Source organism: Strigops habroptila, chromosome 17 (assembly GCF_004027225.2).
Source record: "Strigops habroptila isolate Jane chromosome 17, bStrHab1.2.pri, whole genome shotgun sequence".
Lineage (NCBI taxonomy): Eukaryota > Metazoa > Chordata > Aves > Psittaciformes > Psittacidae > Strigops > Strigops habroptila.
This window is the reverse complement of record NC_044293.2, coordinates 1,175,779-1,199,285: the sequence shown is the minus strand read 5'-3', so window position 1 is coordinate 1,199,285 and position 23,507 is coordinate 1,175,779. Positions and strand designations below refer to the sequence as shown.

The 23,507-nt window shown below is 53.9% G+C and overlaps 3 protein-coding genes across 10 annotated transcripts; all 3 read left to right on the top strand.

Moving 5' to 3' along the window:
• The first annotated feature begins 330 nt into the window (after positions 1–330).
• Positions 331–7,280, top strand: MPZL3 (myelin protein zero like 3). The gene is made up of 6 exons (XM_030505526.1): positions 331–406; positions 1,179–1,345; positions 2,325–2,535; positions 3,174–3,339; positions 4,139–4,202; positions 6,107–7,280. Exons 1-6 carry the CDS (start codon positions 340–342, stop codon positions 6,131–6,133), a joined length of 702 nt encoding a protein of 233 aa, XP_030361386.1. The 5' UTR covers positions 331–339; the 3' UTR covers positions 6,134–7,280.
• Positions 7,281–8,683: 1,403 nt separating this feature from the next.
• JAML (junction adhesion molecule like) lies at positions 8,684–14,552 on the top strand. Of its 6 annotated transcripts, none has more exons than XM_030505522.1 (8): positions 8,684–8,821; positions 10,685–10,733; positions 12,010–12,173; positions 12,537–12,765; positions 12,910–13,036; positions 13,415–13,475; positions 13,675–13,770; positions 13,981–14,552. In XM_030505522.1, the coding sequence occupies exons 2-8, from the start codon at positions 10,691–10,693 to the stop codon at positions 14,140–14,142; spliced, it is 882 nt and encodes a 293-aa protein (XP_030361382.1). In that variant the 5' UTR covers positions 8,684–8,821; positions 10,685–10,690; the 3' UTR covers positions 14,143–14,552. The 6 variants fall into 6 exon arrangements, with proteins under 6 accessions (XP_030361382.1, XP_030361381.1, XP_030361378.1 ...); XM_030505521.1 differs by having other exon boundaries at positions 10,646–10,733; XM_030505518.1 differs by lacking the exons at positions 8,684–8,821; positions 10,685–10,733 and having other exon boundaries at positions 11,661–12,173; positions 13,981–14,170; positions 14,414–14,552.
• A 1,758-nt stretch (positions 14,553–16,310) lies between these two features.
• SCN2B (sodium voltage-gated channel beta subunit 2) lies at positions 16,311–22,255 on the top strand. Of its 3 annotated transcripts, XM_030505532.1 has the most exons (6): positions 16,467–16,540; positions 17,972–18,088; positions 18,268–18,422; positions 19,069–19,235; positions 19,545–19,755; positions 19,914–22,255. In XM_030505532.1, exons 4-6 carry the CDS (start codon positions 19,086–19,088, stop codon positions 20,111–20,113), a joined length of 561 nt encoding a protein of 186 aa, XP_030361392.1. In that variant the 5' UTR covers positions 16,467–16,540; positions 17,972–18,088; positions 18,268–18,422; positions 19,069–19,085; the 3' UTR covers positions 20,114–22,255. The 3 variants fall into 3 exon arrangements, with proteins under 3 accessions (XP_030361390.1, XP_030361392.1, XP_030361391.1); XM_030505531.1 differs by lacking the exon at positions 18,268–18,422; XM_030505530.1 differs by lacking the exons at positions 17,972–18,088; positions 18,268–18,422 and having other exon boundaries at positions 16,311–16,540.
• Positions 22,256–23,507: the final 1,252 nt, after the last annotated feature.

The following is a 23,507-nucleotide window of genomic DNA, read 5'->3' as shown; positions in this document are numbered from 1 at the left end:
GTTACAGATGATGTTACAGATGTGCGCTGGCCCGGGGGGCGCCCAGTGAGTGGGGTTTTGCTATGAAAGCACCCAAAAAGCAGCCAAGTACCTCTTCCAGACCCGCTCCCCGTGGAGAGGGCAGAGAGCCCGGACCCCCGGAGGGCCGGAGCCCCGTCCTTTTCCCCGGGTCGCCGCGGGGACTCGCGGTGCCCGGGCTGCGCTCCTCCACTCCCGGGGCCTCGTCAGGTACGAGGCGACCCATCGCCATGGCGACCCGCGGCCGCCATCTTGGGCTGTCCCCGCCCTCACCTGCGCTGCGCAGGTGAGCGCCATATTGCGGCCCAGAGCGGAGCCGGGATGCGGTGCGGTGAGGCGGGCGGCGGCTTCCTCCTCCTCCTTCCGCGGGGAGTCCTGCTGCTGCTCGGTAACGGGGCGCTGCGCGGGCTGCCGCGGCGGTGGGGTGGGACCGGGACCGGGACCGGGACCGGGACCGGTCCTGCTCGCGGTGGGGCCCGGCGGGGAGCCCCCCAGGGGAGCTGGGCTGCGGGCGCCCGGGAGCGGCGGTCCCCGCGGGGAGGATGCTCCGCGGGGACGTGATGGGGTCGGGGGCTCCGGGAAGGGCCGTTCCGGAGCTGGGTGCGGCCGCGGAGCGTTCCGGGCCCCGGCTCCGCTGGGCAGGAGAACCGTGGTGGGGAAGGAAGCCCCTCAGCGGGGCACGGCAGCAGCTGGCGGCGTTCAATGGCTCTCCGTGCTCGCACTCGAGGCACGGTGCCTTTGGCCGCCTCTGCTTTGCTAAGGGCTGGTCAGTTTCACTCGGGATTTCCGGACTTTCGGTTGGGAGCAAAAGGAGCGTGAAGTGCCTTGAATTAGGCTAAAGCTGGCCCTTGGTAACTTGCCAGAGGGCTGGCTGATTCGGTTTCTCAGCTCTTTACCACGCTATCTAAGCATCTGTAGGCTCTCGGTGGTATTTTCCAGCTGAATAGTTTAATTTGAGCTAGCTCCAGTCCCACAGAGAAATAGGTAAGGGAAACTGCTTTTCTTTAAATGTCATTAAGGGGGAGGTCATCATTATTGTGCTTCTGTCTTTAGGCTGCTTGACCTGCACATGCATCAGTACCTTTGGGACACCATCACTCCTGCACCTCACAGATAGATAACAAGAAACTAATCCTTGGCTTTTGTGCTTGTTCCATCAGGTGCCTGCAGTGCTCTTTCCCTGGAAATTAAAGCCAGTGCTAGCGTGAGAGCTTATGTTGGTGAACAGGTAGCACTGAAATGCTCTTTCAAATCCAGTTTTCCCATTGCCGAGACCCTGACGGTCGACTGGACGTACCGGCCTGTCACTGGTGGTCAGATGGAGACAGTAAGTGGAACAGGGAGTCTTTTTTAATGGAGACTGACCAGGCCTCCGTGTGTGCTGAGAATCTGAAAATACTTGTTCTGTTTGCTGTGCTGCTTCATCACTTTGGGTTTGGGACTCTCATTGTCACCTTCTTTCCCATGTGGAATTGCTTCAGTGTTCTTTGGGTGAAGAATATTCTACATAGATGCGTAATAGCATAACAATGATAAAGTAGATAAATTTTGGCTGTTGACACAAGGGCTGTGTTGTACACTGTAGCTATGTATAGAATGACTGTAAAGCATTTGATTGGTAGCTTTCTTGAAGGCAGCTGTACCCTTGTAGTTCTGTCATGCAGCCTATGGCTGATATTTCTTGGAGAGGCAAGAACATGTGAGCGATGACAGTCTGAAGACAGTGATGATGACAGCCTCTAGAGTTTGTGGGCTTCTGTTTTGTTACCAGCATTTTGAAATTTAAGTCTGAAAGCTCACTGAAAATCTCTTATTCGAGGTGGAAACAGAAAATGCACATCTTTTCAGGCAACAGAAGGCACTGTTAATCTGTAGAGTTTGAACTCCTAGAAGTATCCTTCTGTCTGGAACAAAAGGATGCTTCTTGCATGAAATGATGTCTGCTAAGCCTCTACTCATAAGACAGCAAGGGCAAAAGTGCAAGAAGCAAACCCTCAAGAACTGCAATACTCTGTCTTGCATGAGGCAAGAAATCCACTCTGCTTCTCAACTGAAGATCTGCAGAAGGGAAGAAGTTGGTTAGCAGTTGGTGATGGTGACAGAGAGCTGAGGCTGGTAGATAAAAGCTTTGGAGATCTAATGAAATGGGACTGACCTCGAATTATCAAATGGGAACTTGACAAGGTCTCCTATATAAGAACTGTTCTTTCTGACTTCTTGATGTGTATTCCTTTATGTTTCCAATCCAAAAAGTAGTTTACTTTGCTTTCTTAGGCAAGTGTTTTATTGTCTTTACCTCCTTTTAGATTTTTCATTATCAGTCTGTTCCATACCCAACAACAGTGGGAAAGTTCAAAGACAGGATATCCTGGGTTGGGAATGTTGCCAACGGCGACGCTTCCATTGCTATTGAAAGCGCAGCAATGAGTGACAATGGGACGTTCATCTGCAGCGTGAAGAATCCTCCAGACGTGTACCATAACATTCCCCAAACGATGCTGATAGTTACGGAGAAGGGTAAGTCTCCATGTCGGTGGCATGTCCTCATCCAGGTGCTACAGCTGCACTGCGGCTTTGCCAGGCTCTTGGAAGTCTGAGCATCACGCATGAAACGGGTTCAACTGGAGTTCCACATGAGAGTTTCAGCAAGAGTTACCTCACCCCATCTTTCTGAGCTACAGACGTGGAGAACTATTGAATTTATTGAGTCAGGAAGGAACAGAGGAAGCTGTGTTCATAAAAGAAATCAAAAGTGTGCATTTGTTCAGGAGTTCTGCTCTCTGCATATTGCAGCAGTAGAACAAGTTAAATACTGGTCTAAAACTAAGAGTCACATCACAAGTGCTGATTCTTAATATTACTTAATTTTCCCATCTGCCTTGCGTGTGAGACCTGCCCCAATTTTGCAGTTTAGACATAGTGATAGAACTGTGTCGTGACCTGCCTGCCTTTGTAGTTTCTGCAAATAAAGCACCTTCCTGTGCTGGATGCGTGACAGGAATCCTAGAGATTCAGTGACAAGCTGCCTCAGCTCTGTCAGCTCTCTGCTTTGTACTAAAAGGCTAGCAACCTGTGTCATGGATGAGCATTTGCCAGACGCTTAAAGCCATGTTTGACTAGTGGTACAGCTGGGCTGCTCTTTGTCTTTCCTGCAGGCTTCTCCTTCCAGCTAACTTCAGCGGTGCTGCTGTCCATTTTAGTGTTTCTGCCTTCCATCATTGTGGTGGTTCTGCTGCTGGTAAGGATGGGAAGAAAATTTGCAGTGCAAAAGGAGAAAAAAAAATCTGGCTGTAAGAAATCCTCCATCGAAGTGTCCGATGAGTAAGTTCTCCTGCATCCTAAAGCCTGTATTTCCACTTTAGCTTGTTGACACTGGCCAAAGGACAGTTTCTCCACTGTCCTTTGTTCTATAAGCTCTCGGCGTCTGCAGGTCAGTCACTGAAACCTACTTCTCCACGAGCATGACCTAGCCAGCCTTCAGAAAGCCTTCTGGAAAATCCCCATGTTTGAGCATAAACTAAGTGCTGTACATCCCCTTTCTCTGTCATTCGTGCGGGGCCATGGAACTGAAGCAGTTTTGGGTTAGACAGTCTTTCACTTCTGTAATTGGATTTATTTCAGCCTAAATCAGCAAGATACTTTGCTTATGTCGGCTTTTTTGGTGTGAAATACCCATAACAACAAACCAAACTGGTTCCCCTCTGATGGCCTAAGCAGAGATGCTAGGTACTGAATGAGCCTTGGAGACTGAATTCTCTTTGGAAGTGGAGAGGGTTCTGTTCTGGAAAGGTTCAGTAGTGAGAACAATCAGGTAATGTGGCTGCTGCTGGAGCCATACCTGTTTTGCAATGAATTCAGTACTACCGTTTCTTGCAAAATAGGTTTTTTTAATCGAGTGTTCTCATTAGTGTTGCGAGATTTGCCAAATAGCAGCTTTTGTATTCTTCATTGCACCTCAGTGACACATCTGCCTTCACAATAAGGGACCTGACATTCTTTTTTCTTGTTAGTTTTGCTGTGCAGAGTTAAAGTATGGTAGAACTAGAATTCATGGCCCACAGGAGATCTTAGTATATGTGTTGGGGGAAAAGTCCAACTTAACCCTGTGCTTTTTCTGCAGGCCTGAACATACGGGGACGGGCAGCTGCTTGGGGAAACTCAGAGACCGGTGTCTGAACTGTGTGGTGAGTGAAAGCTGGTGTTTTCATAACCAGTTTTTATCAACTTTGGTGCTCAGCGGAGGTGCTGAGAGCAGCAGATAGAGCTTGTCATAACACTTCTGGATGTCAGTGTCCCCAGATGGCTAGGCTCATAGGCTCGCACTATGTTACTGGCAAGGGAAGTTGTCTTGAGATCCACCAAGTTGATTTTTCACTTGTCTCTATTGAAATCAAAGCTGATATTTTAAGATGAAAGATCAGATTTGAAGTGCTAGCTACTCTGCAAAACCAGTTTGGGTTTGGCAGTGCTAAGGTGAGGAGTGGAGGCCCAGATCCCTCAATCCACAGTCTTTCTTGTAAAGATGGTAGTGTGTAGCCTTGCCTGTTTTGGAGATCTTCCTCCTTACGCTGGTTTCGTCACAAGGGGATCGTGCTAAGCTGTTGTGATCTGTTCGCTTCTGGCTTTTTGTTTGTTTCAGTTTGTGAAGTGGTGGTTGTCTTCTGCTTGCCTGCTTGCTACCATATAAGCAAGCTGCTGGCAGTCACATGTGTTGTGCTGAAACTACTGAATGTGTTTGCCACCTGCTGTGCTTGCTTTGTAAAATGGGCCTCTGAGTTCTGTGTGCTGGTATCAGCAGCCATAAGTGTGCACATTCCGGAGTAAGCTCACTAACATGCCTAATTTGAGAGTGTGCTTGTTTTTTCCCTGATGTCCTACAGGGCAAGCTTACCTCAGACACACGTTTACATCTTTTATACACAGTCAGGAAGCATGTTAAGGAGGATTTAAATGTGTTGCTTGATTCACTATTATAATGCCAGTGATTTCAAGTGTGCTAAGTGCATGAGCCTTCAGACAAGTGTGTGCTGATGGTTTCTATGCTTCATTAGATATGGAATAAAAAATGAGCAGTTATGCGAGTTACATGTGAAGTATTTGCAGTTCTGCACCAGACACAACAGTTACAATGCAGCAGTGTTGGGAGCAAGAGTTTGGTGAGGTGCAGAAAGCAGAAAATGCTTTATGCAAAATGGGAGCTGCCATGGGAGATGGAAAGGCTGCTGCAAGCGTGATGCTTGGCAGCAGGGAGGCACCACTGCTTTACTGCAGGGGAGATGGGGAGGGATTGGTGGGACACATGCTCAGGCAGTTGGAGGTTTTACAGATTGAAAAAATGTCATTTTATCCTTTGAGAGAAGGCAAATTTGAATGTTATAATCCTGCTACTTTCATATGGGGTGTTTTGTTGTCTGTTTGATACTTTGCTCTCTGATATCAAAATACTTGGCTTACCAAGAACATCCTGTCTCGCTCCTTTTAATGATTCAACACTTTGGAGTTTTCTGTAATGTACCTTTTCATGCTTTACGTGTTGCCAAATAATTAAAATTGCAAAGCCAGTGGAAATGTGTTTGGACTTAAAATGGCTGGAAAGTTAGTGAGATTTCCCTAACAAAACTGTGGCATTTGAGTTCCTTTCAAGTTGAGAGCTGCAGAGCTGGGTTGTGGGGATGCCATCAAATGGTTGCTGTGGTTAAAAAATGAGACAATGGGGATCTGAAAGTGTCATTGTTTGTAGCTGAAAAACAACAAGTAGACCTGGGATTGGTGGTGCTTTTTCAGAAGGTGGCTGTGTGCGCTCCGCGCTTTGTCTTTTACTTTAGCTTTAGTTGCTCTTTCTCTTAACACACTGCGTGTGTTGGTTATACCGTGGCGATTTGGCTGTGTATCCGTGATAAGTCAAACAGATTTAGCTGCAAGTGCTTATAGACTACAAGTCCTAGGGCTTATTGAAGCACAGCAGCATCTTGGAAAGCATTTAAGCTCTTGTCAGAAACCCAGCAGACTCAAAATCTTGTCAAACTCATAACTTGGTTCATGTCTTCATATATAGACTCAATTTCTCTCTCCCATACTTCTTGTTTAGGACACGGATGAGGAAGACCCATACTGATGAAAGACTAAAGCTATGGATAAAGAACAAAATGACAGCACTGAAAATTATGGCTAGATGAGCACGAAGGCTGCTGGATAACCAGTGCAGGCTGACGGACCTGCTCTAATCTTGGTAGATTGGAAGAATAATGCCGATGGGATAGTTCACTTTAAGCACAAAGTAATGATTTTTGACATCTTTCTGATTTAGTGGAAAACCAAAACTCTCTTAACCTCGTTTCTCCAGTGCCTATGGAAACCTCAGTGCCTACAGCTGTACAGCCTGTTCCCTACCAGCAGCCTGTCAATGCAGTTTCTCAGTTTACTTGCAGATTTGCTTTCTGTATTATTGTGACATCCCTCCTTCCCTGTGCCCTTGAATCTGGATTGCCCTAAGAACAGACTACTCCAGACTGCCATCAGCTCTCTAAGGTGATAATTGTTGGACGTTGACACGCTTTCTTCTCCATTTTTTGGGAAGTATTTGCTAGGGACTGAAAACAGTTCAAGTTGGTACCTGGCATCCTTTGTCTTGGAGGAAGAGAACCTGCTGCTTTTTCACTCTTTCTTGGTTTAATCTGCCACTTTATTACAGGATCACCATTTTGTTCCTGCTGTTTTCTGATTCTATTTTTAAGTCACCAACTGCACAGTAGTGTTACCTTTATATTGTTGAGTTTTACCTTTCCTTTTTATTTGTTAATCATTTGTCCACAGCTGCATTAGTGGGTACATCTCCTACTTGTAGAAGTGAAGCACAATTCATATAAACCAATTATTGAAAATCAGAGATGCAAATGGGGACTCTGTATCTGGGGAAACATAACCCCATCTACCTCAACCATTGACTCAAGCAATGCCCAAAGGAACTTCCGTGTTCAGAAGAAGAGACATGTTCCTCTTCTTCTAGGTGCCTTTTTAGGGAAACAGCTAAACATGCATCATTACTGCCCTGTAAGAGAGAGTACGCTCTCCTTCACCGACCTTGTCCAGTAATGGATGGCAGAGAGCAGTGGAATTCATGTCTGCTTAGCACCTAAACAGCTGCTGGTTTCAGCTTCCTTTCTGTATGCAGCATTGGTCAAATAGTCTCCTTTTACATGTGTGTTTAAGTTTACTGTTGCCTTTGTGCCATTACCAATAAATTGCTTTGTTTCCTTCTGGGCTGGGGCTTGCTTTATTTGGCTAACTATAGTTGAACTCCTAAAACTGCTATCCTGAGTTGTTGCTTAGCTATAGCAATTGCCATATGATGATGGGTAAGAGGTGTTTAGGCAACAGATTTACCCCAAAAAGGAACATGGGCTGAGTCCCCTTTAGCAGCTCTCTGATGGCTGCCAATTGTATGTTGAAGTTCCTGACCGTGGAGCAGGTTGGCTGTAGAACTGTGTCTCCAGACCAAGAAATAGATTTTTCTCCTGTCTGCTATAAACTAATGTATAAAAAGCTGTGCTTTGTGATGACACAGTGTCTCTCCCAACCAAGACTTTCCTGAGAAAGGATGTTGGTGGGATACACAGCCTAGGGGAAGTGGCTTTGTTGTTCCACTCTCTGCAATGCTCAAGTTCCCTCTGGACATGAATGACTCTTGTTTTCTGCGAAATGTTTGCTTTCAATTGCACTCCTTTGCAAACATGGGCTAGATCCTGCGCAAATCTTCCTGGTGCAAAGCTAAACTGCCATCTTGAAGCTAATAAGACTTTCTCTTCCTCTGCTAGCTGTATGGAAGTTGCTCTGTGTGCCATTTAAACCCACTGATACTACGGTTTAATCACTGATAGAGAACAGTGGTTGCTGTGGTACTCCAGGGGAAGAGGAAGGATAGAAATACACTTTCAAAGCGGCTGGGGGGTGTGTGTGCAGTGGACTGAAAGCAGTCTATGCTGTGTATTGGGGTTTAATCCCAGCTGGCAGCTAAGTACCATGTGGCCATTCTCTCATTCCCCTCAATGGGATGGGGAGGAGAATGGAGGAGGAAAAAAGGTACAACTGTGGGTTGAGGTAAGAACTCTGTCCCTGCTAAAACCAGGACTGTGTTGTATGTGGTTCAAAAGGGAGCAGCTCTCTATGCTGTGAAAAGCATGTTGAGAGTGGCTGTTTTGCCCAGAAGATGCCTGCTAACCTGAGGCAGCACCAGTGCTGAGGCTCGGCAAAGTCACCCAGTGTTGCCTTCTGCTGATGCCCCCTCGGGACAAGAGCCAGTCTGCAGGAGTGAGGTTCTTTAACCAGCTCTGAGCCCCCAGAACAAACTATGGGTGAGTGCAGGCTGCAAAAGGGTTGCTTGCCAAGATTCTCTCTGTTCTTGACTTCTCATGTAATGACTGATCAGATCAGTTTGCTGCAATGCAAGGTGTGGGACTGAGCCACGTCTTGTACCTGCAAGGAGTCTTCTCCTTACAAAGCTGTGTACCCATCAGTGGCTCTCAGGCATACACATCTATAATCCTCCTTGCCTCTCCTAACAGTTCCTTTTGCGTGCTGGTCTGTTAGTACCTCAATCTAGCTCTTAACTTCCTCTTGCAAGTTGAAAGTGACCACTAAACTGAACCTGAAACAAGACATTTGGAAACAAAGACTGGCAAGCAAGACAAATATCTTGCACGTACAACTTCAAAGGCGATTCAGCAACTGATCCTTTCAGATACCCGAAATTAGTCACTGAAGATTGATTTGTGCAAGAGAAACTGTCTGCCCCAAACCACTCCAGGTGAGTACTTTTTGCTGTTGTATTTGTTGGTTGGTCGTTTTGCCTGACAAGAGAACTAGGGAAGCATAGAAGTGCTGAGGATTCAGATACCCTGTGCAAAAGTAGGAAACTCTGAAGGCAGTATGGTTTCCGTGTATTTTTTTCCCCCAATCTAGTAACAACTATCCTGTGGAAGGATTTGGAGATGTCAGCACTGTGATTTATGTAACAGCCTGGGTGAGTGGGTGCTGCCTTCAGCTGGTGCACGCACAGTACCCACTTGCTGTGCGTGGCACAGAGGGGGACCCTGTACAAATGTGTTCCCAGATAGAACCAGAATTTATTCTTAGAAACAAGGTAATAACTCCAGGAAGGATTTGATGGAAGGATGGACCAGAGCCTCAGTAGCTCAGCTACAGAGAACTTGTGAAGTTCTGCATGTAGATATCCCAGTGTGCAGCCTGCTGTGTGCTGAGGACTCCTTTTTTAAGCTAGCTCCTATTTTGGGCCCTGCGTGGGGGTGATCCTGGGCAAGTGTAGCTCTGCTTGAGTTCTATGGCTTTTGGCAGCATAGCTGGGAAGTAGGATGCTTTGGCCTGCTGCATCGAGAGATGCTGCACCCGCTGAGAGCTTTGGAGCTGAGCATGAGTTTTGCTGTTTGTAGGTCATGTGTGCACAAGCAAAGGGTGTTGTGGCAGAGTTGCAGACAGCATGCTCATACTGCACCCCTCTCCCCTCCAGCTCCAAAAAACCAACCGCTAACCGAGTCGTGTTCTTTGCAAAGCAGATTGGAGAGAACTCCAGAAGGCTTTCTGCCACTTTCTGGGATTATGTTTATGGAAAGGGGAGAGGGATGAAGGGCAGAGGTTGTTTTACATCGCTGACTGCAGGCAGGAACACCATGCACTGACTGGAAAGCTGTACTGACTGTTTCTCAGCCTAGAACACACTGTGGGTCACCCAGCAGCTAATTCTGGGTCTGTAATCCCTGTTTGAACCCATCTCGGGGTGTTTCTGAGCTCCCTTTGCTGAGAAAATGCATTTGCAAAGAAAAAAGAATGGGTAAATGTGTCTGGCCATGTAAAGAGATGGAAGCTTTCTTAGGGGCTGGGTCTTTTCCACTTGCGCTCTGCAGAGCTGCAGAAGGTGTTCCTGCAGCTCCTGTATGCATGGAGCTGGCACACCACCTCTCATTCCCCATCACTTTTGGATGGGCATAGCTTTGAGTCATGGAGCAGAGACACAGCAAACAGGGTACTGACTTTTACCTTCCTGCGATCCACGTGTGAACACTGGCTGGCACGTTGCTGCCGATGACAGCCAGTCCTTCCTTGGGCTGCAGATGTCTACAATGTGTAGAAAGATGATGTTGGCTTTGTTTTGAGAGATGCGCCGCAGGTCAGAGTGAATACAGTGACCAAACGTGGCACTGTCTGAACACTTCTCACCATGTGCATTGTGCAGTAAGGGGTCTGTGTTGTTGGGGCCAAACTTCTTGAGTACATAGTAGAAATATCTCCCCGTTGCTTTCTGAGCAGGGTTAAGGTTTATGAACATCTCGGTTCAGGTGGTAGAGACTCGACCCCCAAACCACCGGAAAGATTCATGCTTGGGGGAACCACAAAAAGGTTTCAGGCTGTGCCCTCCCCCCCGCTTGCTCTCTTCCTTCCCAGGGCTCAGTCTCAAACCAGAGGCATATCTGACATCTGTGCTTCCCTCAGTTAGCTGTGGCTGACCTGAGCATCCAGGCAGCAAAGATCGTGTCCCTCTCCAAAGAACTGAAGGAAGTCTTTTTCTGACCTTGGTGTCCAGTTTGGTTGAACGTTGTTGGTGTCCTGCCCCCAGGGAGACTGATGCATGTGTCACCTCTGCTGCTCTTTTTAGAAGAAGATGAAGGTGTTGCTGAGCCTGACTCTGGTGCTGACATGGCTGGGTAAGCTGTAAGTCATTCTGGTGCTTTTATTGACCTTCTGCCTTTGCTAAAAGACCCATTGGTTCCTGTCTTCCTGCGGTGAGAACCTCTTGGGCTCCTGGGTACCAATGGCTCTGGGTGCTGCATATTCCCTTCTGCAGAGCTCACATATATATAGGCTTCAAATTGCAATGGCATCCCTGGATGGAGTCCTGTACTTATTCCGCCAGGCTCCAAGGCTTTGAAAGAAGTAGAACTGCTTTGCCAAGTCTAAATACAGAGAAAGCTTTCCAAGGTATTGATTTTGGCTCTGCCTGAGGCAACTGGCTCCCTTGGTCTTCTCCCCTGGCAAATATTTGTCATTTTCAGCTCCACAGCTGGTCAAGACCAAAAGAAACCTGTTTGGGAAGCTGTAGCACTTTGCATTTATTATTCACAGGGCATCAGGCAAGTACTTGGTGCTTGGCCAGGGCCCAGCCCTCGGTGGCTTTGCACAGACTGAGCAGAGCGGCTGAGGACAAGCCTACCTGCCTGAGCAGCTCACCCAGTTCCTGGCAAACAAGTGCCAGAGCCTCAGCTCTCCTTGCTGGGTGCTGCCAGGGCAGGCAGGGTTTGTCTTGACAAGCTCCAGTGGCATTTGCTACCCCACTTGTTTCCCCTTCCTGCCGCACGCTTTGCAGCCCATCGTGTCGGCACCTGCATCGTGAGGTTTATATCAGCTCTGTGCTCTTTGATGTTCCTCTGGTTTGTTTTTGTTTCCCTGTTGTCCGGCTTCTCCAGAAACCCTAACCACTAGTTACATGGCCAGACAAGTCCAGGCCCAGGTCTGGAGCCTGTGAGCAAGGGGTAAAGAAGCCAAATGGGCAGGTTGTGAAAGAGGAACTGAACTGCATGTGGAGTAGTTGAATTGCCCCTGGCCTGGTACAGATGAGCGCGGCACTGGTTCTCCCAGCCCGTGACTCAGAGGAACAACCCTGCAGCAGCTGCAGGCTCTGGCTCGGAGACGCGGAGGGCTGGGGTTGTGCTTCCCCACTTCCCTTAGCGTGGCTTGTTCAGTGAGCGCAGCAGCCCTTGCTCTGGCGGCTGGGAGGATGTGCTGCCCCACATCCCGGGCACGCCGAAAGCAGGGGTCAGGGAGAGCCTTTGCCTGCACGGGCAGCAAAGCCTCCCTGTTGCGCTCTGGGCTGGTCGGTGCCGTTAGCCCCAGGCTTATCTGGAGAGGAGATATCTATGAGGACAGGCAGGCTGCATCTGGCCGTCCTCTCTGGACTCATCCTGCTGTCCTTGTCCCTGGCAGAGCGATGCAGTGGGTCGGCTGGCTGGGTGTTCATGGAGCCGCAGCTTCGAGCCAGTGCTGGGGACTCTGTGCTGCTGCAGTGCCTCTTCCTAGACCCGCCAGCCAAGGGCTGGACCATGGCCAAAGTGGACTGGCTGCGCCTGGCAGGAGCTGGCACGCAGAAGGTGGGTTGGGACCAGGGATGGGTGGTGGAGCAGGGCATGGGGCAGGGAGAAGGGGAGGGCGAGCGAGGCAGCTCTCAGGAGCTATGGGGAATGGTCCAGGCCATGAGAGGAGGAACATTGCCCTGTGTGGCAATGGTGCATCTCAACCTTTCCCCGTGGCCCTGCACTGCAGGGAACCATGGCGTTGGGTGCTGTGTCCTGGGGCTTTTCAAGACTGCTGGGAGCAAGCTGGGCTTTCATGCATGGCAAACACTCAACAGGGAGAGGGAGAGAGCACAGACCTGAGGGCTCTCGAGCAGGGAAGGCACCCAGTGCAGTGCCCTTCCACTGGGCTCCTTTCACCCAATGCTGTCTGTGCCCCAGCAGGAGGAGATGGTGTTTTATTACTACAGCAACCATAGCATCCCTGTGGGCCGTTTCCGGGACCGGGTGCAGTGGCAAGGGGACATCTCCTGCTGGGATGGTTCCATCCAGCTGCAGGACGTGCAGGTGAACGACAGTGGCACGTACGTGTGTGAGATCCGGCTGCTCCAGCGCAGCAGCATCTTCAAGAACCACACGGTGCTGCATGTCAGCCCCACGGAACAGAGAGGTGCGTGCCCTGTGACTGCTCCCCTCTCCCATCACCCTGCTCAGCCCCATGCAGAGGGGCTCTGGAGGCTCTCAGACCTGCCCCCATGGTTCTGCAGCAGGGTCCCTGTGTGTACCATCCCCTGCACTGATGTCTCCCCAGCAGGACGAGGAGCAGCAGGCACCCAGGATGCTGCAGCCCTGGGAGACACTGGGTTTTGGCCTCTGGCTGTCGGCTGTGGCGCTGTGGCCATTGTGCTGGCTTTCCTGGCCGGACTCAGCCTGAGGAAGAGGTACCAACGCTAGCTTTGGGTTTATGGGGCTGAGCAGAGCACCTCCTTGCAGACTTCTTGCACTGTTCTCCCTGACCAAGCGCTATCATCACCTGCCCCAAGCAGGGCTGGAGCTGGGGGGAACCGAAGGGCTCATCTCTGGGGTAGTGCGCTGCCTGCAGTGGGGTGCGGAGTCCTGCTGCCCTCTAGTGTCACGCTGCACTGGCCGGTCCCCACTTTGCTCCCGTATCTTATGGGTTCCCAGCGCTCCAACGGCGGGGACAGCCTGGCTGAGGCATGTGCAAAGGGATCCCGGTGTCCCGGGAGAGGGAGGCCAGGGACAGGAGGAGCAGGCGATGATGCTTGCTGGAGGTGACACCACCATTGGCTTCCCTCAAGGTCTGCAGCCAACACGGCCCTGGAGACGACTGGGAATGGTGGCAACAAGAACAAAGCAGAGGTGAGAGCTGGGGTTGAGCTGTGTGGAGGGGAGTGTGTGCCTGCCCTCCCTGGGGCACAGCCACATCCTGCTGTGGTGCGAGAGGGGCAGTGATGGGGTGCACAGGGCTGCAGGGCCAGCCACCCCCAGTGAGGGATAAGGCACCCCTTGTGTACTTGAGGACCATTCGGCTCCGAGCATCCTGATCTCCCTCTTGCAGGAAGCACTTTACTGCTCAATCCCTGGAGCTGTGGTACCCAAGGCTGAACAGGATGCAGGGAAGAAGAGGAGAGCCGAGGAGACCTACATAACCATGGTGAGGAGGAGCTGTGGCAGGCATGGGCAGAGCATGCAGCTGTAGGGCTGGTGTGACCCCTTCATCACTGCCCCCTTCACCAGGGTGATGGTATCTGGGGCCTGGCCCCTCACTCCCCACACCACACAGCAGCATCCTTTGCCTCTTGCCCACTCCAAATGGGCCCGATACCTGCGGTGAGACTCATGCCCTGTCCTTTGCTCCTTGCAGCACCCCTCTCCCTTCCAGGAGAACGGCGTCTACGTGGAGCTGGCCAGGAGGGTGATCCCAGCTGAATGGATGGGAGAAGGGAGACAGGGTGATGGACAAAGCAAGGAACCCTACAGCAGACCAGAGGTGGCACTTCCAGGGCCTCCAGAGCAGGAGAAATAGCTGGAGGATGTAAGCCCTTAGCCAGCAGGTGTGTGCAAGGCATCTTTGTTCCTTTGGGCAGGCAGCGTTCTGCTGCTGTTAGCCCTTCCTCTAACAAGTGGTGCCACTTGACCGTGTGCTCTGTGCCAGAGCCACTGCTGGGGCACGTCCCACCCGGGATGCCTGTGGGGACCAGGGGAGATGTGTCTCTCTGGCTCTCGTCTCCTGGTCTCTAGAGGGGGGAACAGTGGGTACAGCCCCCCCACTCTAGCTTTGATGCTGGTCCATACAGCTCCAAGATAACGATCTCCAAGGAGAGCCTGGCAGGGGGAGGACAGGGGTGATGCAGCAGGAGCAGTGCAGGCATGCCAGTGGCATCTTCCGAAGATAATAAAACTCAGGGAGTCTTCCCTGTTCCTGGCTTACTTTTACCTCCTGCTTAAGTGTGTGATGTCAAAGTGTGCCAAAACCTGCCTGGCCCATAGCCTGCGAACCCCTGCACCCATGTGCAGCCTCACACATCGCACCCATGGCTCCAGCACAGCCAAATGGGCTGCAAAGGGGGTCCCCCAGGCTGCTGCCTGGGCTCTGCAGGGGGTGGAGCAGGGCAGTGGGTCCCCACATGCGTATGCCCATGTGCATCTCCCATGCACAATCTACTTGCAATGGGTGAGCACCCTTTTGTGCACCCTGTACCTGGGACTTGCTGCCCTGGCCGGGGAGCCTGGGAACCCCTCTGTGGCCTCCGGGGCAGCGTCTCGGAGGTGCTGGCTCCTCTCCTGCTCTATATATAGATGTTTGACACCTCCAGGTGCCGAGCATGGGACCACCTCCCACCGGCGCTGCGGATGGGAGACTGCAGCGCAGCCGGCTCCTGCTGCAGCCCTTGGTTTCACGTTGACACCCTACTCTCTTTTCCTGGATGACTGGATTACAGGGGGAACCAGCAAATGGATCTGGGTTTGGGGGACCAAGGGGTTACATATGACCTCCGCTGCCTTTGCAGGGTTATGGGAGCAGAGCACAGTTGTCTCTGCCTGCCCAGTGCAGTTGGGAAACAGCGCTGTGTGTGCAGTGAGGGTGTTTGCTGAGCAGGGTTCCTGTGTTCACCCTGGCGCTTCTCTAATGCCTTCTTTCCTGTCTGCCCCGTTTCCCCTCCTGAAGCTGGCCAGGTAATACGGCACCTCTGCATCCCTCCTGCCTCCCCATTGCCCCATCTCTGCCTCCCCACTGCCCCATCCCTGCCTCCCCAAAGCTCTGGTGCACAGGGGATGAGATGTGCTCTGTCTCCAGGACATCTCTCAACTTTCTGCTCACTAATGCTGCAGCAGCAACCCCCACCATTGTGTGTCCCGGGGCACGAGAAGTAGGTGGCTGAGCAGCTGCTGTCACTGGCTTCATGAAGCCACGTGTTGTCTCCTTCCTGCACCCCTCTCTGCAGCCCAAATCCAGGCGTGGAGTCCTTGAGCGATGGTGCCAAGGGGACAACTGACTTTCTCCAGCCCTGTTACTGCTGGGCAGAGCCTCCCCATCCCAAGGGCTGGATGAGGAGAGGGCATTGCCCTGGGATAGCATGCTGCTGGGAGAGGTGCCAGCAGAGTCTGGCACCCCTGAGACGTGAGGGGGCTGCCCTTGCATCAGCATGGGAGTGGGCAGGCGCATTGGGAGTGCTTCTACCCGCTGCCTCCCCCAGGGCACGCTGACAGGGCTGCTCCGCAGGCAGCCTCCTTGGGACCCTCTGCCTCACGTCAAGAGGGCATTTCTGGTGGTCCTGGGCCCAGATGGGCTGTCCAGAATGGGAACCGCTGCTGCGAATGGTGTGAGCAGGGCTGGTTGCCAGCCTCCAGCAGGGCAGAGGTGACGCATCTGCATCGCCCCACTGAAATCAGGGGGCTGCATGGGCCATGGGAACCCTCAGAGCTGTGTGGCACTGATCAAGCCCCAAGGTGCTGGTCTCTTGGAGGGAAGAGGAACCCTGAGCGCTGCTTGCTCCAATGGCAAGTTTGCACAGAATCCCACCAGAAACCTGCTCCTTGGCTTCCCTGGGCTCAGCACTGCAGGAGATGCTCAGCGACACAAGGCATGAGCAGACCCCGGCGCACAAGAGCCAGGAGCATTCTCCTTCTGTTCAGGGGAAAATTTTTCCGCCCTCCCACTTGTGCTGCTGAAATCCACCAACCACAGGATTTACTGGTTTTCGGCTCCAGCACAGCTCCAGCCATATTGGGCTGTAGAAATAAAGCAGCTCTAATGTTATATGTCATCTGCACATAACCTGGGCGTTCGAAAAAAGCCAAACCACAATCCACACCACCACCACGTCCTCTCCATACACAAAACTCCTTCAAAATGAGCCCGGAAGCCTGGCTCCCGCAGCCCACCTTGCTCCTCACTGGCCTCAGCTTGCTCCTCTCACTGGGTAAGTGTCATCTCGACCCCTTGCATGCACATGGTTGCCAGGGGAGAGCACCCAGGCTGGGGAGAAACACCCTCTCTGGCCAGGAGCCCCCTCCCCACATCCCAGCCCCTTCTGCCAGCGCGGATGCAGCGAGAAGCGCTGTGCCGCAGGGATGGGGATGGAGGTGGTCTAAAGGGTACCCTGCTCAAACCCACCGGCCAGGGTGACCTGCTCTGCGGCAGGATGGGGGGAATGCTGCAGCTGCATCTTCTCTTAGAAACACAGTGCATCCTGCTTGCTAAGGTTTGTCTAAGCGCAGAGCTGTCTGCATGCCAGGAGGGGTGCGGGCTGCAGTGGGGATATGGGGCACTTCTGGCTTTGCCTCGCTGGGAAGGGAGGTGGCTGGTGGGCTATGGGTGGCTTGTGACTGTCCTTTGGTTTGTGGCTGGCTGCTGGGGCAGGAGGCTCTGTTGTGATGGTGCTGCATGGGCTGGGGGGGAACTGTGGTCTCTGCATTTCTGCCCTGCCCCGGAGCCATCAGCATGTGTCAGCAGGTTTGGGTCCACACTGATTGGGAAGAGGAACATCACTTCTTTGAGGTGCTGTTTGCACTGTCCTGGAGCTCCTGGTGGGCTGTCTTGGGAAATGAAGGATAAAAAACCCAGCGAGGTCTGCTTTAGAGCCTGTGTGTCATTTTACCTCCTGAGCCCTGGGTGCAGGGTATAGTGTGACACAGCACTTGGGAGTCTGCACAGCACCAAAGGACACAGCCTGAACACTCAGCCCCAGGGGCTTCAGCGGTGTCTTTCTTCACCTCTGCTGTCTGCTGGTGCTAGATGCCCTGGCAATGGCAAAGTTTGGACCTGTACATGTAGGTGCTCCCCGGGCATGTGCCCATGGTGTGCTGGCTGCCTGCGAGGACCCTCTGCCTCTGGTACGAGGTGCAGGGCAAAGCCCTGTCACTGCAGAGCCTGGGGTGCCCCCAGGACACAGCACAAGGCCACCCAACGCAGGCACACAGGGCATGGTGCGAGGGCTGATGGGCACTCGAGCCCATGACCCTGTGCAGGGAGCTCTGCAACCAGGCCTGGGATGGGTCTGGGAAGGGACCTCCGGTGACAAGCAGGCTCTACTGTCCCACCCTGGGCTGCGATGGGGCAGCAAGGCTGGGACACCAGCCTGGGCACTTCTTCCTTCCTTGGGTGCTATAGCTTGCCCCCATGCACCAGCTCTCCCCATCCCTGCCTCCCTGTGCAGAGGCTGGATGGCTGCCAGCATGAGCAGGGAGCCATCCCCAGGGGCTTGCCCATACCTGAGCGCATCCCTCGGGTGGTTTCAGGATGCTGCTGGTTTGCACCTCGCAGGCGCAGCTCGAAACAGCTTTAGCTGCACCTTGGAAAAGCCCTTTTTCCCTGGCTGCAGAGCCTGGCCCCTTTCCTGCCCTGCTTACAGATGGAGCGCATTAGCCAGCAGAGCAGCCTTGACGTGCATCCAGCTTGGCCACAAGGCTGGACTCAGGAGCACCTCAGGAAGAAGGTTTGAGCAAAGAGCAGCAGCCCAAAGGGAGAGGTGAGGTGATGGGAAAAGCACCTGCTGCCAGTGTCCCTGTCCCTGTCCTGTGGGGTACCACAGCCCCCATTCACAGTCTCATCCTTCCAGGGCTCTCTGTCCCTGTGCTTTTTATGGCTCATCCTTAGAGTTTGCAGTAGTTGGCTGCACAGGAGCCTGTCTCCGCATGCCCTTTACAGGCTGGGAAGAGCATGCTGGATGCAGGCGCTAGGGTTTGGGTGCTGCTGGGGCAGCCAGCGGAGCAGGGGAGCTGCAGGAAAGGAGCGGAGGAGCACGCAGGGCACAGACGCCCCATCCCTGCCCAGACCCCGTCCTGCCCTGTGAGCTGCACCAGGTATTGCCCCTGTTTCTCTGCCACAGCAAGGCCAGGGGGCAGGGACTGGCCTTGTCCCCCCAGGAGTGACTGAGGTCTTGACCCGGTCATTCCCAGATGGAGAATCCCTGCGTGAGCTCCACTGGGAGTGGGGGGAGCATCTGCTTTCCCCCTGCAGCCCTCAGGGGCCGGTCCTGGCAGATCCCAGCCCTTGCTGCTGTAGTGCGTACTGCTGGGAATGAAATCTGATTAGCGCAGCCATAATGTGCTTGGTGCATGTGGCGCTGAGCCCTGTGTGCTGATGCTGCATCCAGCCCTTTGCGATATCGATCCTGCAGCAGGAGAGCCTCAGCTAAGTGCAAGGAGCAGGGTTGGCCTGGAGTCAGCAGGATTCAGCCAGGCTGGGCAAGGCAGAGAGGGGTCATCAGCAAGGCTGATGCTCTTTCTGCCCAGCCAAGGGATGGTGCCAGGGCTGGGGATGCTCCCTCCTTGTCCCCTATCTCTGCTGTGCAGGGAAACCCTGGTCCTGGCTGGCCACAGTGTGGTCTGTGTGTGGATGTGCCTGAAAGGCAATCCCAGGCCCCAGGGTGAGCTCTGCCAGCAGGATGGATGCTTGTGCCTCCTTTCTAACTCCTCTACATTTCTGCTCTTGCTCTGCTCACTGCAGCACCCACAGGATTGGGCATGGAAGTCATGGCTCCCGCCACCATCAATGCCTTGAATGGCTCCTCCGTGAAGCTCTCCTGCACCTTCAACTCGTGCTACAAGGTGGAGAACAAGCAGTTCTCCCTCAACTGGACGTACCAGGAGTGCAGGAACTGCTCTGAAGAGCTGGTGAGTCTTGCTGGGGCTGGGGATGTGCTGAGAGAGGTCCAGGGATCAGCTTGAAGTAGTTGTGCGCATTCCTTGGGGTCCTTATGGGTGCTCCTGCTACCCAGCCCTCTGCCACAGGGAAAAATAGCAACTGAGAATGCAAAGAGCCAGCAGTCAGGGCTGCCCCGATGTGGCAGCAGAGGAGATGCTGCTGTGGTGGCCCCAGCGGAGCGGGGGGAGCGTGCAGCAGTACGTGCAGGGGGATGCTTGGCCAGGGAAGGCAGCGCACAGCATGTACCAAACACCATCTTACCTCCTCCTCCTGTCCAGTTCCTGCAGTTCCGGACGAAGATCATGAACAAGCAGCTGGACCGCTTTGGGAACCGCGTGGAGTTCACCGGGAACCCCGCCAAGTACGACGTGTCCTTCACCCTCAAAAACGTGCAGCTGGAGGACGAGGGCACCTACAACTGCTACGTCCTGAACCCCCCGGACCGGCACCGGGGCCACGCGAGCATCAGCCTGAAGGTGCTCACCAAAGGTCAGTGAGCCCCTCTGCTGCTGGGTGCCAGGCTGGCTCTCTGCTCTGCCCTGTGCCCTGCCACAACCCCGGCAGTGGGAGCGAGAACCCTGCCTGTTCCCTGTCACCCCAGCTGGCTGCTCCAGCTCATTCCCTGAGCCTGTGCCCTGTCTCCACAGAGCCTCCAAAGCATGACTCGACGGTGGCTGTCATCGTGGGCGCTTCTGTAGGCGGCTTCTTGGCCGTCGTGATCCTGGTGCTGATGGTGGTAAAATGCGTGCGCCGGAAAAAGCAGCAGAGGCTGAACACAGACGACCAAAAGACGGAGGAGGAAGGGAAGACAGACGGTGAAGGCAACCCAGACGAGGGCACCAAGTAACCTCCCGCTGTCCTTCCCTCCCTCTTCACCCCTGTACAGCGTGATCCCCTTGATGTGCTTCCCCAAGCAAGGATTTCTGTCTCCCCAGAGCATCCCTCCTTCCATCTAAATACCCAACCCAGCCTGGAGCAGGGCGCGGAGAGCAGGTCCCTAGAGCCTGGCCGCAGAGGGTGGCTGAAGTGCTTTGGAGCTGCCCCTGAGGCTCTGGAGTGCCAGAGCATTGCATGTGCCTGCGGGGAAGTGCTGGGGACAGGGAGATGTGGGACGAGGGAAAAGCACGGTCCCCACACATGGAGAGGCTGGAGCAGGGGGTGCCAGGAGGGGCAGAGAGGGGCTGGACAGCCCCGTGCCCTGATGTCTGCACCCTGTCCCACTAGAAGAAGAGAGAAGGAGCCAGCGGCCAGCAGCCGCCTGCACTCAGGGCCACGTCTCACCCCCAGGATGCTCCTGCTGTTCCCAGGCATGGGCACCAATGTGCCTGTCCCTGAGGGATCCCAATAGCTGCCCGTCTCCTCCTTGCAAGTCCTGTGTGCCAGTGCTGAGGGTGCTGTGACAAGAAGCTTGTGCTCCTCAGGGACTGTCCCAGCCTGCTCAGAAGCTGGGTAATGACCATTAGCTCACACGGTGTCTCTGAGCTTTGCTGCTTTTTGGAGCCGCTAATGGCTCCTGGTTTGTAACGGATGTACCCTTCTGCCTCTCGGGCTATTTTTGGGTCTGAGCATCTCAGCCAGAGGTGCTGGGCTGACTTTTTTGTGCTCGTTTCCTTCTTAGGGAGGGTAATTCTAATGGAAAATGCTCTGCTGATGTGCCAAACCAAGGTGGTGGGGAGTGGCGGGGTGTGACTGCTAGGGACAAAGAGCTGCTGGGAAGAGGAGGAGGTTTGGGGCGCTTGCTGGGAAGGATTGGGCACAGACGCAGGACAGCTCTGTCACCTCCGAGCAACCCTGTGATGCTGAGATTGCCTCCTCCTGCCTCCCTGCAGAGCACTGCACAATCTGTAACTGCCACGGCAAAGCACTGCCAGCCCGGCCAGCCACGGGCCCCGCAGTGCCAGCTGCTCCTGCCTCAGCCCCATCCATGGTCCAGCGCCTGCCCTGCTTTGACAGCTCCTCTGTGCGCCCCAGGAGCTGCCCTGTGTGCTCTGCAGTTTGTTATTAGCAGTGACCCGGGCAGCTCACGGGGGAACAAGGGTATGGGTGAGCGGTGATGCGGGCTGGTCCCACGCTGCGGTGGTGCAGGGGGATGCGGCGAGCCCAGGGTTGGGAGCTGGCGGTGCTGCCTGCCTTGGGCTCACTGCCTGGCCTTGGGCAAGCCCCTGGCCTCCTGTGCTGGACCTGGTGGGTGAGCTGTGCTGGCTGGAGCGCGTGGGGAGCTCGTCCTGGGGCCTCTTGTGGTTCAGACAAGGAGAGTGTCCCGTGCCACACCGTGCCCAGGCTTTCCTTCTCCCATGGCAGGCAGGACGTGGGGCAGGAGAGGGGCAGTGCATGGAGCTGACGGGCCAAGTGACAGAGGTCCTGTCACCTATTAGCAACACTGCCAGGGGAGAAGTGAGACCTTCCCCACAGCACCCGGCACCCAGTGCTGCTGCATCCCTGCGCAGTGTCCCGGCAGCGCTGTGGGCAATGCCATCAGGCCCTGGGGACAAAGGGATGTCCATGTGCTCCCTGCTCTGTCCCCATCGCTTCCTGCCCCGGTCCTGCGTGCCCTCCTCACCCCGCTCGACCTCGCTGGGCTCCGTACCGCTCCCCTTCGCATCTGCAGCAGGAATGTGCCGTGTCTTCATGTGGCTTCCCCCTCTCCCGTGGGATTTCCTGCCCCAGGAGAGCCGGGATGAGGCTGCCTGCCCCTCGCACCCCCATGCCAGATGGCTTTCCCTGCACAGTGCCAGTGGGGAGCCGGCTGCCAGGCTGGTTCCCTGGGACCTGCACCCTGCTCGGAGCTGGGCTGTGAGCGGCTCCACGCGGGACTGAGCTGGCAACTCTGCGGCCAAAGGCCTCTGACTGTTGCACATGAGCAGTCTTGCATCTGCCTTTTCATTTCTTTCATGCACTATCCTTGGATTGCAACTTGCCAATGCATTTGTATGTACATAGCTGTACACACCAGAGAGAATCTCTACAAATATATATATATATACACACAGGAGGCGCTGGTATCAGTCATGACTGTAGTTTTGGGTTTGCGCCTTCTGATAGGTTTGTTTTGCAAACACTCTGCGGAGCGTAGGATGTTTTTATTGCTCTTTGTTCAGTTAAACAAGCAAAAGAACAACAAAACACAAACTTTGCACTCGATGCTTTTGTGCTGGAGGGGCAGGACAGGGTCCCTCATCTCTGCTTCTGTCCAGAGGGACGGGAAGGCTCCTGTGTGCTCAGAGCTCGCTCCTGCTGAGGCAGCAGGATTGCTTTGGTGCCGGGACATGGCTCCACAGAGAGCACTGCTCAGGGTATGGCAGGTAAGGCTCAGCAGGCTCCAGCAGAGCCCAGGGCACACACCGGGTGATGGACACCCATACAGACAGCTGTCTGACTTAGCAACCCAGCAATGCTGCTGGAGCGGCACAACAGGGTGCATTAACAGGCACATCCATCAACCTATGGCCGTGCAGACACGAGGTGAGCACAAGGGAGCTCTGACAGCTCTCCTGCCTCTCCCACCTGCCCTTCAACTGGGGCTGCCGAATGCCTGCTCATCCCAAGTTGTGCACAAGCAAGGTCTGGCCAGCACAGCCCCTACACACCTACTACTACATCAGTAGTGACAGTGAGTAGTGCCAGCAGTCTCTGCTCTTCCCACTGCTGCCTGCCTGGCCTGGGCGCTGTGTCCTGCTCACCTTGTTGTGTGCCTGTTAACATTGCGGAGAACTCCCATCTCCCCTTAGGCACCTCTCCATTCCTGGAGGACAGGTACCAAAATCACCTCTAATGCGCTCCAGCTGACTTGGTCCTATTGCACTGGGCTGGTGCTGGGGGGTACAGCCCTGCCAGCAGCAATGAGTCCCTGGCCTGTAGCTTCAGAGGGAGTCAGTCCAACAGAGGGGCGACTACAGCCATCAGCAAAGGGGACACCTCTGGCAGAGCCACTGGCAAGAAACTCATGAGGAAGGCAGGCGCTGTGGGATCATGGAGGAGAGCCCCGTGGGACTCGCCAAGGGTGAGTTCTCATCACTGCAAGGGACCAAGGGCACTGACTGCACCCTCCCGCAGTGCTGCGGCTTCACAGGTTCTCCAGAACCGGGGACATTCCCTTTATAGACACATCTATTTCCTTGGACCAGGTGGGATTAGAGGTGTTGAAGAGCAAGAGAACAAGTCGGGAGATAGCAGGGACCTCGGCTTAGTGCTGTGCAGAGTCTTGGGGCGCTGCTGGGTGCTTGATGGGAGCACAGAGCCGC